The 13665-nt window shown below is 47.8% G+C and overlaps 6 protein-coding genes across 6 annotated transcripts in view; 2 read left to right on the forward strand and 4 right to left on the reverse strand.

The window, feature by feature from the left end:
- Positions 1–299: 299 nt before the first annotated feature.
- Positions 300–1976, reverse strand: CNE02400 (conserved hypothetical protein). Its single transcript, XM_570938.2, has 10 exons — positions 1691–1976; positions 1582–1623; positions 1485–1523; positions 1388–1426; positions 1257–1333; positions 949–1199; positions 773–888; positions 630–709; positions 499–575; positions 300–447 (listed from the first exon to the last, which is right to left on the reverse strand). Exons 1-10 carry the CDS (start codon positions 1900–1902, stop codon positions 367–369), a joined length of 1014 nt encoding a protein of 337 aa, XP_570938.1. The 5' UTR covers positions 1903–1976; the 3' UTR covers positions 300–366.
- Positions 1977–2183: 207 nt separating this feature from the next.
- On the forward strand, positions 2184–4985 carry CNE02410 (hypothetical protein). Its single transcript, XM_024657217.1, has 10 exons — positions 2184–2669; positions 2734–2784; positions 2830–3179; positions 3237–3266; positions 3316–3447; positions 3497–3737; positions 3793–4107; positions 4157–4518; positions 4572–4661; positions 4718–4985. Exons 1-10 carry the CDS (start codon positions 2535–2537, stop codon positions 4851–4853), a joined length of 1842 nt encoding a protein of 613 aa, XP_024512897.1. The 5' UTR covers positions 2184–2534; the 3' UTR covers positions 4854–4985.
- CNE02420 (mitochondrion organization and biogenesis-related protein, putative) lies at positions 4959–6253 on the reverse strand. The gene is made up of 3 exons (XM_570942.2): positions 6152–6253; positions 6027–6089; positions 4959–5970 (listed from the first exon to the last, which is right to left on the reverse strand). The coding sequence occupies exons 1-3, from the start codon at positions 6239–6241 to the stop codon at positions 5092–5094; spliced, it is 1032 nt and encodes a 343-aa protein (XP_570942.1). The 5' UTR covers positions 6242–6253; the 3' UTR covers positions 4959–5091.
- Positions 6254–6423: 170 nt separating this feature from the next.
- CNE02430 (pre-mRNA splicing factor, putative) lies at positions 6424–11609 on the forward strand. Its single transcript, XM_024657218.1, has 24 exons — positions 6424–6521; positions 6576–6675; positions 6733–6977; positions 7030–7207; positions 7263–7870; positions 7928–8041; positions 8092–8367; positions 8420–8501; positions 8552–8731; positions 8779–8936; positions 8987–9059; positions 9116–9247; positions 9304–9365; positions 9414–9624; positions 9675–9830; positions 9888–10035; positions 10090–10252; positions 10304–10617; positions 10669–10812; positions 10864–10942; positions 10999–11044; positions 11091–11138; positions 11192–11360; positions 11417–11609. Exons 1-24 carry the CDS (start codon positions 6456–6458, stop codon positions 11571–11573), a joined length of 3909 nt encoding a protein of 1302 aa, XP_024512898.1. The 5' UTR covers positions 6424–6455; the 3' UTR covers positions 11574–11609.
- CNE02435 (hypothetical protein) lies at positions 11591–13236 on the reverse strand. The gene is made up of 4 exons (XM_024658528.1): positions 12537–13236; positions 12195–12475; positions 11868–12141; positions 11591–11796 (listed from the first exon to the last, which is right to left on the reverse strand). The coding sequence occupies exons 1-4, from the start codon at positions 12909–12911 to the stop codon at positions 11731–11733; spliced, it is 996 nt and encodes a 331-aa protein (XP_024514378.1). The 5' UTR covers positions 12912–13236; the 3' UTR covers positions 11591–11730.
- Positions 13237–13401: 165 nt separating this feature from the next.
- The window catches only part of CNE02440 (la ribonucleoprotein, putative), a 2064-nt gene continuing 1800 nt past the window's right edge, over positions 13402–13665 (reverse strand). Inside the window, exon 7 of the mRNA XM_570946.2 lies at positions 13402–13665. This exon is cut by the window's right edge and continues 118 nt beyond it. Within this exon, the coding sequence (XP_570946.2) occupies positions 13515–13665 (151 nt within the window). The 3' untranslated portion in view covers positions 13402–13514.

Consider the following 13665-nt stretch of genomic DNA (forward strand, 5'->3'; position numbering starts at 1 on the left):
ATGATGATTTTGCCCTGCTCCTCCTCCTGCTACATACATCTATGCATTGTGTCTTCTTTTTCTTCTATTGTGCGAATTCACCAAACATCACAGATCTCAGCTGCCATGCGCATGATGTATCTAATACGCCTTACGCGGCCCAACATCAAGAGAATTATATTGATCGTATCCCCATCATCTAATGATGGATGACGATGACGGTATGTTGTTATTATGTACCAGTACAAGCATGAGACTCGGACCTAGAGCTGAGACTGCGCCTGAAATTTACCTTAGATTATAAATGTTTGATAGTTTGCATCTGACCGTAAGACAGACGACCAAATGCCCTACTTGCGTCCAACTATCGCGTTCATGTCCAATCATCTACATCTTCGAGGTTGTTAAGGTACTATCGTCTCCTAGCTTCCCTTCTGCTACCACCTTACCGTGGACCTCTTGGATTACCTGTTCGAATACGTTCAGATGATGAGGTCAATGGTTATGCGAAACACTTACTTCCCGACCTAATTCCTTAATTCTTTCGATATCATGGCCAATTAGGCTGACGTGTACTCCTTGATACAGATAGGGGTCTGATCAACGTTCTCATCAGCCACTCTTCGATGATATGAATGGTATTAGCTCACAAGAACCAATACGGATTCCTTCTTTCTTCACCCTGGCCTGCAGCTCCGTAAGGTAAGGTGCAATAGCTGATTCAGGTTTGCTACGTAAAAGTTCATGCCAAGTCAGAGCCTCATGTCTTGTGATGTTAAGCTCCTGGACTGACCTTGTGTAAATGAGATGTCGGAATGGTTTGGAGGAAGCCGGAGGCAAAGGCAAGTAAGGAGTTAACGCGAGAAGAAGTTGTTGAAAAAGAGAAGGTATGCCCGGGAAGACACAGAGCTATTTGAAATGCTGTTAGTAAGATGCCATTGATACAATAAAGCCTGTTTCATTGCGCACTTTTCCGGCCAGTCTCACAACTGGCACCCACTTATCAGCGTCCACAAAGATTACTTCGGTCTTGACATCTCCTTCTTCTTTTTGAGTAGGGAACAAGGCCATCCTTTCTCGTGCTTCCCTTTGAGCTGGGGTAGCCTTTTCCAGTTCTGCTCGGCGCTCAGGGGTTGTCAATGCCCACATCCTGCGAAGGGTCTCCGGGTGATGAACGAGGGGCAAGTTAAAAGCCTTAGCAAGGGACGCATATGTGATATCTGAGAAATGTAAGCTTGTGTTGCAGGTGTAGGCTCTGACAGTTAACATGTACTTACCGTCATGTGTGGGCCCGATGCCTCCTGAAGTGACCACGAAGTCATATTTTTCAGTCATACGACGTGCGGCTTCAATGCTGAATGGCGATATATCAGTTTGAGTATGGGAGCTAGTTTTGGCTGATACCCACATCTCATCTTCATCATCTGCGATGACTTCAATTCGTTTCCTAAGCGGGGGGTGAGGTTAGAATATACTAAGAGACAGGAAACGTGGCGAGTGCATACAGTTCTATACCAAGATCGAAACAATACTGAGCAAAGAAACTGGTAAGCATCATGTCAGCAAGCCGGATTGCGCTGACCTAGAAATCCTGCTGCTCACTTGCTATTCGTATCCTTAGTTTTGCCATTTAGTACTTCATCTCTGAGAACCAGCACATATATGGGTCAGCCATTTTTATTTGATGAATGGCTCTTTTCAAAAGACCTACCCTACGATGATACATCCGGCTGTCTGAATGTACTTACCCTTCCCCAAGGGGTCAGCAACGCTGCTAGGACTGGTTGGGACGATGGGCGTTTCAGTAGACATTGTTCTCAAATATATTCTCCCGGAGGCTATGCGAATAGGTAATGGCCGAGACGGGAGAGGAGCGAAAGGTCGTGCAATTGTCTGGAACAGGCGTGAAAATGGTATGAACATGCCCAGAAGGGTGTGATACTGAGGAAGAGATATGCTGCTTTGGGCAGGGTGCGTGTAGTGCGCGACTTCTGCTGTAATTACTCTTCAGGCCTACGGCGGTGGATGTCCGGTGCCCCGATCCGATTGACACCGCACCTGACAAGAGATATATTATAGCTCGTGCCATTAGTAACGGGATCAAATATTTCCCAATCTGAGATTAGTTGATTACAAATCTGTTCGCCATTACTTTTAGGAGAGATAGCCACGCCCCTTCCTTTTTCGGCTATCTGCATTTATCCCACTAATCCTAACCTCCAGCCCTTCCCTTACGCCAGTCGCCTTCCCCGGCCTTGCCCTTCCCGCCATTACCCCTTCCCTAGCACTGTCCAGCTTGCATCTCTCCATCGCTCACGGTAGGACACGCCCACCACCCTATCCCGTTTGCCGAGGAACAGCAGACAAGCACGCGGCATCAAATACCTATTAGCTTGCTTTGAAACAGCAAGAGCTGCTGCTGTCATCTGTTTCCGGACACTATATAGTTATACGTCCCTTACGTACCCACCATCTATTAACTCTTCAACAGCCCGTCACGCTTCGGCTCACATTATCTGCTTAGCTCACCGCCGATCGCATCAGGCGCCTAGACGATGTCCCAGTTTCAGAACGATTTCCCTGCCCCTTCTTCGCCTGATTCAGCTCCCAAATCGGGGGCCGGTGCGGCTGATGCGAGACCACAACGTTCTCGCGACGGGTGTTTGACCTGCCGGAGCAGGAAAGTCAAGGTGAGCGACCGTCATGTCACACTGCCTCTGCAGCAGCTTTGGTTGCTAACAGATTGCTATAAAGTGTGGAGAGCAACGTCCAATATGCGACAGATGTCGTATCAAGTCTCGCGAGGTTTGTACTTCAATCCTGGCATCGGTTCCTGCTAACAGTTCTTAGTGTGTTTGGCCATCGGAAGATGAAGCTGAAAGGCGAAGAAATAAGAAACGCAAGGCTTCAGGTGCGAGAGCTCCGTATGGATCAAGCTATTATGGTTCGATGTATTCCGACCAGGATGAAACATCTCCAGTGCATCTGCCAGCCGTGTCCGTGCCCGTAGAAATGCGGCGACCGCCAAAGCATGCTATCAAAGGCACTGTTCATGTTCCCCCCAATTTCCTTCCACCAGAAGCAATGGCAGGCCAGCAAGTGGACGCAAAAGGAAAACAGAAATTGAAAGATGAGAGACGGGATGAACTTGTGGACTGGCTAGTCCCCGAAAAGCTAAGGGCGGAAATGATGATGGAACCGTAAGTTGGACAATACCTAGGTGCCTCGAATGAGTTTGACCTTCCGGGTCTTTGTAGCACCTTTTTGCAACCGTATTTTCGCACTGTGTGAGTGTGTATACATTCTTCGCCGGATCTCTAGATTGACCATTTCCAGCGATGAGCGACTAGTGATGCGTCATTATATCTCGAAAACAGTGCATATCATTATTGCGTTCGAATCCGACCATCGGCCTTGGAACCCTTGGCTCAGCATTCACGCTCCTCTAGCATTCCAACATCTGCCAGGGTAAGGCGTAACAATTGATATTCCAACACCCCAACTGACTTTGACGTAGTACCAAACCGGCTGCCGATGCCCTTCGGGCGGCCATCCTTGCAGTCGGCGGCGTACACTTACAGTACAGCAATAGCCCAGACGACCGAAGTGCAGCATATAGAATAACCAAGAGTGCTAAGGTTCAGGTACTCAAGCTGGTGAAAGAAACATTGCAGTCTCCGGATGGACGGCCGAGACAACTGACTAAAGAGGATATAGAGTTGGTGTTGGCTTCTTTGCTAAGCTGCACCATTGCAAGCGTACGTTGTCTATTGCAATCAAGAAGCTACCTGCTAACAGTCATCTCATTTGTAGAGTCTTGCTGCAGATGACTCGTGGCATCACCTCTTATCATCGGTTCTTGGTCTCATCGACCAGCTTGGTGGAGCCCACCACATCCTTCGTGATGCTCCTCGTGATCGCCTCTCACCCTATCGGTTCTTTATGGAGCAGCTCGCTATCCGCGACGTGTTTGGCTGCATGACCACAGAGTTAGCGCCTTCAATTCTGCAGGATGCCTTCACTCCATGGTTTTTTGAAGCTGAAAGCTGGTCAAGGACAGATGTAGAATGGGAGAGTGTCGAAAGAATGTTTGGTATTTCAAGAGGGATGGTCGACATGATTGCAAGAGTAAGTCACTTGATTCGGTCCGGGAAGGAAGACTGACCTTGGATTGTAGGTGTGTACACTTATCGCTGCCGTTCGCACTCGCGGTCGACCTATTTTTATGGATCCAGACGACTCCCCCAGTCTTTTACCGACTGATCCGAATCCATCTGCACCTCCCAGCAATCTTACAGAACTTCAGCTGGCAGCCCAAAACCTGATGGCTGAAATCCGTGTATGGGACGAAGCTGAGAACTTTACACCTTTGCACCCGCGTACCCAGTACGGAAACCTAGCCTACAGGCATGCTATCAAGATACGAATGCTCCGAAAAGTTTATGATGTTCCAAGTGATGACGAAAGAGTAGCAAGCAGTGCAGAGTCCATTATTGAGTTGGCCGCAGAAATGCTAGCCTTCTACGGCAAGATCACATGGTTAGTAATCTTTTTTTCTTTGTACGATACTCGTTTCTGACGTAGGGCGATAGGTTAACATGGCCGATCGTGATTGCTGGGTTTGAGATTCCTCGTGGGCATCCCTCTCGTCAAACGGCCCTTGGGATGCTTGGAGCGTTTGGGTGAGCAAAGATCCGTCGCATCCTTCGCAAGCTCAAGGCTGACTATGTCATTGTAGACCTCATGCTTGCTTTGACAATCGCGCAGGTGCGCGCATACTGTCTGATTATTGGATGTGGCACGATATGGATGGCGATCATGCTACATCGTGGGAAATGGCCAACATACTCAATCAACGACCTTTCTTGGATTAGTTTTCTTGGCTTAGTATCATTCAAATAGCTCAACGTGACGTTTTGGCCTTTTGGTTTGTTTCTGGTATTGCGGCATTCACTACTGGCGCGGCATTTCGACTTAGGGTTCGAGTATATCATGCATTTTCTCCAATCATGGGAGCAACATCGTCAAGAGTAATTATAAGACGCAGATCGGACAACATATTTATACAACATTACGGCAGCCCAATGTGGCTGTTGAAGATTCTCCGCACGCCTATGCCTCAGACTTCTCGTCCGCCTCTTTACTTTTTCCTATTCTGAATATCCTCTTTCTCTTAGCTTTTATGTCTCCTTCCCCAACGCTACTGCTCGCCAGACTCGCTCGCCCACTGCTGCCTGTGCCCGCCCCGCTCTTCCCAAGGTAAGGGAATGATCTCACAGCTATATGTTCATGTCCTCGCGCATAAGGAGACAATGTGTGAGCAGAATATGAAAGGGCGGCAAGCTGCGAGACGGAGTTGTTGAGGGGGAGGGTGATGCCTCCAGGCCCGATATGGCGAGGAGGGAAAGACTCTTCATTACCGGGGGAAGTACCGTGATTCTCTTCGTTCTCCTCCTCCTCGACTTCCTCGTTGATGGGCGCATAGCTAGGTACAGGAGACATATCCCGGTAAGGCATCTCCACTTTACCGCCCACACCGCTCCCAGAAAACCATTTTTGACTTAGTCGATGTATGATTCCGGGTAAGTGTTCTCTAAACATCTCTCTCAGCTGCCCTTCAATTTCTTGCTGCAGATACCCTCTAATGACCTCGACTGAATCAAATGTCGAACTGACATCCACGTTTTGTAAAGGATCATTCTTGAACACAAGAGTAATCCCTTTTGAAGCGGAGACGACCAGAATGAGAATGGCTCGAAGATGTAATTTGGATAGACGGAGCGTCATAGGGACAAGGAGTGGCTGAGAAGCGAGTAGTGGTGTAGATAGAGGAAGTGTTGAAAATGTAAGATGGGGATTATGTGAAAGTGGATTGGCTTGAACTCGACACCGTACTTCGAGCCAGGCATCACCTTGGTACCCTAAACGCAGAATACCGCGAAATCGGTCGATAGAAAGATCTCCTATTTCAAGAAGAGTGAGGGTTGGCGGCTTAGTTTGTAGTGTCAGCTTGCACCCACTTTTGAAGGTCCGATTTAGAAACATACCTGCTCTCCCATGTGAAGCTCGACCACTTCAATCTTTCCCTGAATAACCGGGGGCTTGTCTCCCTGCATGCCCGGCACATACGATCAGCTAAGAGGCTTGATCGGAGGATATGGGCGAGTCTCACCTTGTTAAGGGCGCCCTCCAGCATTGCCTTTGCATCTTCATGGAAGGCGGGCGAGAAGGCAGTGGACCAGGAGGGGAAGACGAAGGACATGTGGCTTATTGAAAGTCCATCTATTACAGACTCAGGATATCAACTTCGGAAAAAGAGCTTGTTTCCAAGCAGGTATTACGTAAGATGAAGAGTGATGCTGGTGTCGGCGATGGCCGCTTCTGGAAGTCCTTGTTGTCCATGTGTTGCCTCTTCTTAGTGCTCGAACTGAAATAACCACTCCACATCAACAACAATATCTTCTACATACCTGAACATGTCCGCCAGGTCACCAAGAGGTCCAGCAACCGAAGATGAATTTTCACACCAAATTGCTATCGAGGTATTCACTTTTCCTCCCTTATTTGTCATTTGCGCTCACAATCTGGCCCTTTAGATGTCCCGAATCATGAACCAGGTCAACCCAAATGACCTCCTTGGTAAACGAATAGTGGATATCGCAAAAGGCAACCGTACTGGCGATGCATTTCTTAGAGGTTTTTATTTCCCACTTCATATCTCATCCCATACTGAATTACTGACATTCTCCTTAGCTGTTTCGACATTCGGCCAGTTTCCTAGTGAACCTATGCTATCTCTTCACACTCGTATTCTCGCCCACCTTTCAGTTCTCCAGGGCCAAAACCAGTCAGGCGCTCGTAGACGATCTGAGCATTCCCCACCTAGGATGCTTGGTGGTCGACCCGTTGGAGAAAATGTGGAGGGCATGGATCACGACGACACCGATACATTAGCGCCCGAGCCTGTAAGGAAAGGTGGCTTAAGAAGAGCTGATAACGTAAGTTGCACCTCATTCGAGAGTAAATGTTGGTGACTAAATTTCAATTCAGGCACCGAAATTTAAGGCTCCCGCTACAGCTCGACCGTCACTACTGGGACTGGACAAGTTAGCCGCTGAGAAACGTGCAGCAGCGGCCGCCACTGCAGACAGAAATGGTCCGCCGTCCAAAAAGGCTCGAAAAGATGAAGGAAATGAAGATGACGAACAATCAGGCGGTGTCTTCAAAGGTTGGTTGTTGCTTGCCTTTTGGGCTTTATGATCACTGACGCCTACCCTACTTAGTGCCCACCATTCCGATTCGAAGGGATAATGTCCGGGTGCGACCCGAGGAAACACCCAGTCGAGGATCTGGCCTGTCAGAAGAGGCTCGCGCTCGGCTCGAAGCTCGTCGTAGGGAACGCAATCAACCTAGTACGGGCATTAGCGCGAGCACTGCCGATCGCGAGCATTCAAGGGAGGGCCTAGGGGATTTCCAGAGGAGGGCGAACAGAGATAGATGGAATGAACGAGGTGGGGAGAGAGAGCCAGGACAGGGAGAATACAGTAGAGATGGACGGGGAGGCGGGAATGACTGGGGCAGAAGACAAAATGGTCGAGACGGCAAACCGTGGAATGCAGCACCGACACCTCGCACCTCTCGTGCAGACAGAGATTTTGATGGTGGTAGTGCCCGTATCCCCAATCGGGGCTGGGACGAAACTCCACGCGGATCGCGCGGTCCAGGCGGATGGGGCAAAGGGGAACGCACATCCAGAGGTTGGGACCAGACTCCGAGATCGGCTAGAGAATCACCGGAAGGGGGCGGGTTGGATCTCAACGCTAAAGAATGGGAAGAAGAGCAAGTCAAGCTGGATCGAGACTGGTATAGTTACGATGATGAAGGGGCAGTGGTAAGTACTCTGTCTATTTCAGGACGTTCTGCGGCAGGCTAAGGATCTTTACACCAGGCCGCAGATGACGATCATAATCCGTTCTCACAATGGGAGAATTTGGAAAGAGCAAAAGAGGAAGAACTGCAAGCTAAGGCTGTCAAACGTCAGACTGCCCGTCAAGCTCAATTTGTGAGTCTGTCAGTGTCGCACTCCGGATTGACACTCATGCGATCACATAGAATGCGGATAACGACCTTTGGGAAACTAACCGAATGCAAACATCCGGTGTTCTCCAAAGAGGAGGTGTTGACGACGACTTTGACGATGACTCTGATTCCAAAGTTCATGTTTTAGTGCATGACCTCAAACCTCCCTTTCTGGATGGTACTGTGGCATATACAAAGCAACTTGACCCCATTAATCCTGTTAAGGATGGCACAAGTGACATGGCTCTCTTCTCTAAGAAAGGAAGCGCTTTGGTAAGGGAGAGAAGGGAAAGGCAGGAGAGGGAGAAGGTACGTCATTGTCTGTATGGCTAAAATTGAACCCTTATTGACAGACATCTAGGCTGCGGCAAAAGCAGCGTCGATCGCAGGTACCACCCTTGGTAACCTCATGGGTGTCAAGGACGAACCAGATCTCGGTCAAGGTATATTTATTTATTTCTTATGGTCAATTCATCGCTGATCAGTACTATAGAGGGTCAGAAAGATGGCGTGACTGAGAATTACAAAGCTGATTCACAATTTTCGAGTCATCTCAAGAAATCGGAAGGTGTCTCCAACTTTGCAAAGAGTCGTACTTTGAAAGAGCAGCGAGAATATTTGCCGGCCTTTGCGGTACGAGAAGAGTTAATGGGAATGATACGAGATCACCAAGGTATGTTATATACTATAGCTTGCATTTTCACGTCTAACTTTTATTAGTGCTTGTTGTCGTTGGAGAGACCGGGTCAGGCAAAACAACTCAGCTGGGACAGTTTTTGTATGAGGACGGGTATTGCGCGAACGGAATGATTGGGTGCACCCAACCACGTCGTGTAGCTGCCATGTCTGTGGCCAAGCGTGTCAGCGAAGAAATGGAGGTAAGCTGCTAAGCATCGTTCAGCTTTATGTGTACTAATATCATTCCCAGTGTACCCTAGGTGAAACCGTTGGCTACGCTATCCGTTTCGAAGACTGTACATCCAAAGATACAAAGATTAAGTGTGAGTTTGCATGATTAGTTCACATTGCAGTGTGTTGTGACTGACGGGGTCGACAGTTATGACAGATGGTGTCTTGCTTCGAGAGTCATTGAATGAAGGCGATTTGGATCGATATAGTGTCATCATCCTTGATGAAGCACACGAACGATCATTGAGTACAGATATCCTGATGGGTCTTTTGCGAAAAAGTAGGGGAACACTTTAACTTTCTGATCCGCCGCCAGGACTGAAACCTATTGTCTAGTTCTTACCCGCCGACGTGATCTGAAACTCATCGTTACCTCAGCTACCATGAATGCCGAAAAGGTCAGTAATTCAAGTTGAAAATGTTGTTTTTACTAATCCGTGTGATAGTTCTCTCAATTTTTTGGTAACGCTGCCACTTACACTATCCCTGGTCGTACCTTCCCCGTTGAGATCTTCCATTCCAAGTCACCTTGCGAAGATTACGTTGATAGCGCCATTAAGCAAGTCCTCCAAATCCACCTGTCAAGTTCGCAGGGAGATATTTTGGTTTTCATGACAGGTCAAGAGGATATTGAATGTTGCTGCCAAGTCATTGAAGGTGAATTGTCTCCAATCACAATACGATAGTGCTAACTAGTGGCTCATTAGAACGACTGTCTCAACTTGATGATCCCCCGCCTTTGGCTGTGTTACCAATCTACTCTCAAATGCCAGCGGACTTGCAAGCGAAGATCTTTCAGCCAACCCCAGATGGTCGACGCAAGGTCGTTGTTGCTACCAACATCGCGGAGACTTCCCTTACAGGTTCGTAATATTTCATTCTTCTTAGACATCTAGAATTGGTTGCTAAACTTGTCTTAGTTGACGGCATCCTATATGTTGTCGACTGCGGATACTCGAAGCTCAAGGTATACAATCCCAAGGTTGGAATGGATGCTTTGCAAATCACGCCTATTAGTCAAGCCAACTGTGGCCAACGTGCTGGTCGTGCTGGTCGTACAGGTCCTGGGTGCGCGAAAATAAATCATGCCCATGGAGCCCACTGCTAACGAAGTCTTTGCAGTTTTTGTTACCGGTTGTATACTGAGACGGCATATCTCAACGAGCTATTTGCTAGCAACATCCCTGAAATCCAGAGGACCAACTTGGCAAACACCGTTCTACTTCTCAAGTCGTTGGGTGTCAAAAATTTACTGGAGTTTGATTTTATGGATCCTCCTCCTCAGGTGAGCTCATCATCATGTAATCTGTTACAGCCGGTGCTTACAAGTATTTAGGAAAACATCCTTAACTCAATGTACCAGCTCTGGGTATTGGGCGCTTTAGATAATGTGGGCAACTTGACCTCTATCGGTCGCAAAATGTCCGATTTCCCAATGGAACCATCCCTCGCCAAGATGCTCATTGTCTCCGTTGACTATCAATGTTCCTCTGAGATGCTCACCATCGTGTCAATGTTATCTGTGCCATCAGTGTTTTACAGACCTCCTCAAAGAGCAGAAGAGAGCGACGCCGCCAGGGAAAAATTCTTTGTGCCTGAAAGCGACCATCTGACGCTGTTACACGTTTATACCCAGTGGAAGAGCAATGGGTAAGCTGCGTTTCGCATGTTATAATGTACTAAAAATTGATCCTTTTTCAGATATAGCGATTCTTGGTGCATGAAACATTTCTTGCACCCGAAACTCATGAGAAAGGCCCGAGAAGTGCGAGGACAGTTGGAAGACATTATGAAACAGCAAAAAATGGACCTTTTGTCAGTAGGAACGGATTGGGATATCGTCAGGTGCGTTTTATCTCATATTTGCCCGAAGGAATGATATTGACTATGGTGAAGAAAATGTATTACTGCTGGTTACTTCCATCAGGCGGCGAGAGTCAAAGGCATTGGGGAGTATATGAACATTCGAACAGGAGTGAGTCATCTAGTAGATTCCTGATTGCAGTAGGGCGCAACTGACATAATCACCAGCTGCCTTGTGTTCTTCACCCAACTTCTGCATTGTATGGTCTTGGTTGTGAGTGAGGTTGTCCATCGATGGATATTTTTCTGACGACGTGCAGATATGCCTGACTATGTTGTGTATCATGAGCTTGTATTAACATCCAAACGTGAGTTCTTCATGTGCGTCCTCCATACAAGGGATTTGCCTCATTCTTTACAGAATACATGATGTGTGTTACCTCGGTTGATCCCTATTGGCTTGCCGACCTCGGTAGTGTCTTCTTTTCAATTAGAGAGAAAAACTTTGATGCTTTGGCTCGCGCACGAGCAAACAGAGACTTCAGCAAGAAAACAGAGATGGAAGCTGAGATGGCCAGACAGCGAGAGGAGTGAGTTTAAAATGTAGTCCTTCATTACCTTGGCCTCAAGCTAACGGTTAGTAAAGGATGGAACGAGCGAAAGCTGAGAAGATCAAGAAGGAAGCAGTGGCAAAGACTCCCAGAATTGGCGGTGTTGGAGTAGCATATACGCCGAAAAGTGCAGGTATTGGTGCGGGTGCGAGGTCATCTGCAACACCGAGAAGACGAGCAGGAGGCATTTAATCTTGCCAATTTGTATTGTACAATGCATTCGTCGCCCATGTTTGCATTACACTATATTCCTTCTAAGGAGATGTCCAGCATCATCATCATGGACGATTGAGAAGGTCAAGGGCCAACAAGCTTTCTCAAAAACAGCGTCTTTCCAGAGCAAGCCCACTTATAAGGGCATTCTCATGGGCCTTACGGTGTACGATTTCTCATCGTTGCCTAAATTGATCAACGCCTGTCAGAGTTAAAGATCAGTCCATTATTCATCTTAATGTCATTTGCGAATATGTGGTAATCTAGACATACATGTGTCATCGTCCTGCTCATCATAGGCCAATGATGCCGACCTCCTAATCCTTTCGGCATTCCATCTCCTCCAAGAGGTCTTCTTACTCCAAACTCTTCTTGCGGTAACATCATAAAGGCCAGCATTTCTTTCTTTGGTTTCTCAGGCTCAAGTTTGGGTTTGGGCTCTTCGGGTGCGTGATCCGAGACCTGAGGAAGTGGTCGTTGACCGTTGTGGAGTGGAATATGCGCATGGTTGAACTGGTTGTTCTTCTTCAATTCCTTCTCCATTGCCCTAATCCTTGATGAGAACTGAATACTATTCTGGGGGGATGGGTCCACACTTACTTGAGGTTCCTTCTCTCTTCCCGAATCGTGAACTTTAGACTTCGTTTGTACAGCTTCGTTTGCTCCTTTTCCATCTTTTTCCACGCTTTTATCTCGGCTTTCTGTTGTTTCTCTATGAGCTTCCGTTCCCACCGTGGTAGGCTATTGAACGCTGGAGTGATAGCTGGATTCTGAAGGGTTTTGGCCAGAGGGGCGTAAGGTGCTGCCGCTGTTGGTGTCACTCCATTCGCTATGCCGGGAATGGGTCTGTGTTGTTTAGGAGTCGATCTAGGTAACGTGGGCTGGGAAAATCATCCATTATCTGCTAGCCTGCCTTGCTGACCAGCCTGATAAACAACTCACGTTCCCCTGGTAAGGTTCGCCGTCCCACCAATCAGAGATCTTGGCCCAAAATCCTCTTTTATGTGGAGTATACAGCATTGGGTAAGCTCCCATGGGCCCGGCATATGACATTCCTTGGGGTAATATTTGTGGCTTGGGTGCTTCCTTTCCCCAGTAATTTTCCTCGCCTGTTCCCAACCCAGCTATTTCAAGCCAAGGAAGAGTTGCGGCAGGTGTTGAGATACTTGTCGTATTACTAAGATCTTGAGCTTGTGAATGTGGGCTGATACCGGACTGGACTTTGCCTGGGACGAGCCCGGGTCGTTTTTTTGACGAATCTGCGCCAAAGATAAACGTGTTTCCTCCTAAATCAGGAGGTGGCCGGGGGACAGCCATTGATCGTTGTGAAGAGTTAAGCAGGGAGTGTAAGTCACTAGGTTATCATTAACGACCATGCGAAAAGCATGGGGCTGGCGCCAATCCGCACTGATTACGGTGAGAGTATTAATCTTCTTGATCGAAGGAGATAAACATCATCAAGCAATGATCAATAGTCAGCAATCATCAGTAGCTGAGTTAGCGACGGAAATGAATGATTGAGTTTTTTTTCTGATGCAAAAGGCTTTCTTTCTAAAGGTTTGCAGCCACATCAGCCGAGGAGTTGACTTTGGTATGTATTTGATGGGACCATGTTGTGGAACGGTGGTGATACAAAAGGTGAGATGGGGACAACGAGCGAAGACAAAAAGCAGTGCTTTGATTGACGAAACTCCCATCATGTTTCTTCGTGTCTTCGTTTCTTCAGTTCTTTGGTCGCCTCGCGCAACAAAATAATGAAAATAACATCGCCTCTTCAACTTTGACCAAACAGCAGACGCAGGCACTGATATGAACAATTAAAGACTACTATAGTCACAATTCTCATGCATGTCATTACACGTAAAGAGACCAAGATGCAATATACCAGAAAAAGCGAACCATAAACCACCCTATGCGCAACTATTGCTCGCCGGTGGCAAGCTTAGGAGGAAAACCAGCCGAGTTATCTTCCTTTCCATCGCGACCGTCACGACCGCCTCGCCCGCCCTTGCCTCCTCGACCGCCACGACCGCCCCGGCCACCTCGACCTCGGCCTCCACGACCACCGCCA

This window comes from Cryptococcus neoformans, assembly GCF_000091045.1.
Source record: "Cryptococcus neoformans var. neoformans JEC21 chromosome 5 sequence".
Classification (NCBI taxonomy): Eukaryota; Fungi; Basidiomycota; class Tremellomycetes; order Tremellales; family Cryptococcaceae; genus Cryptococcus; species Cryptococcus deneoformans.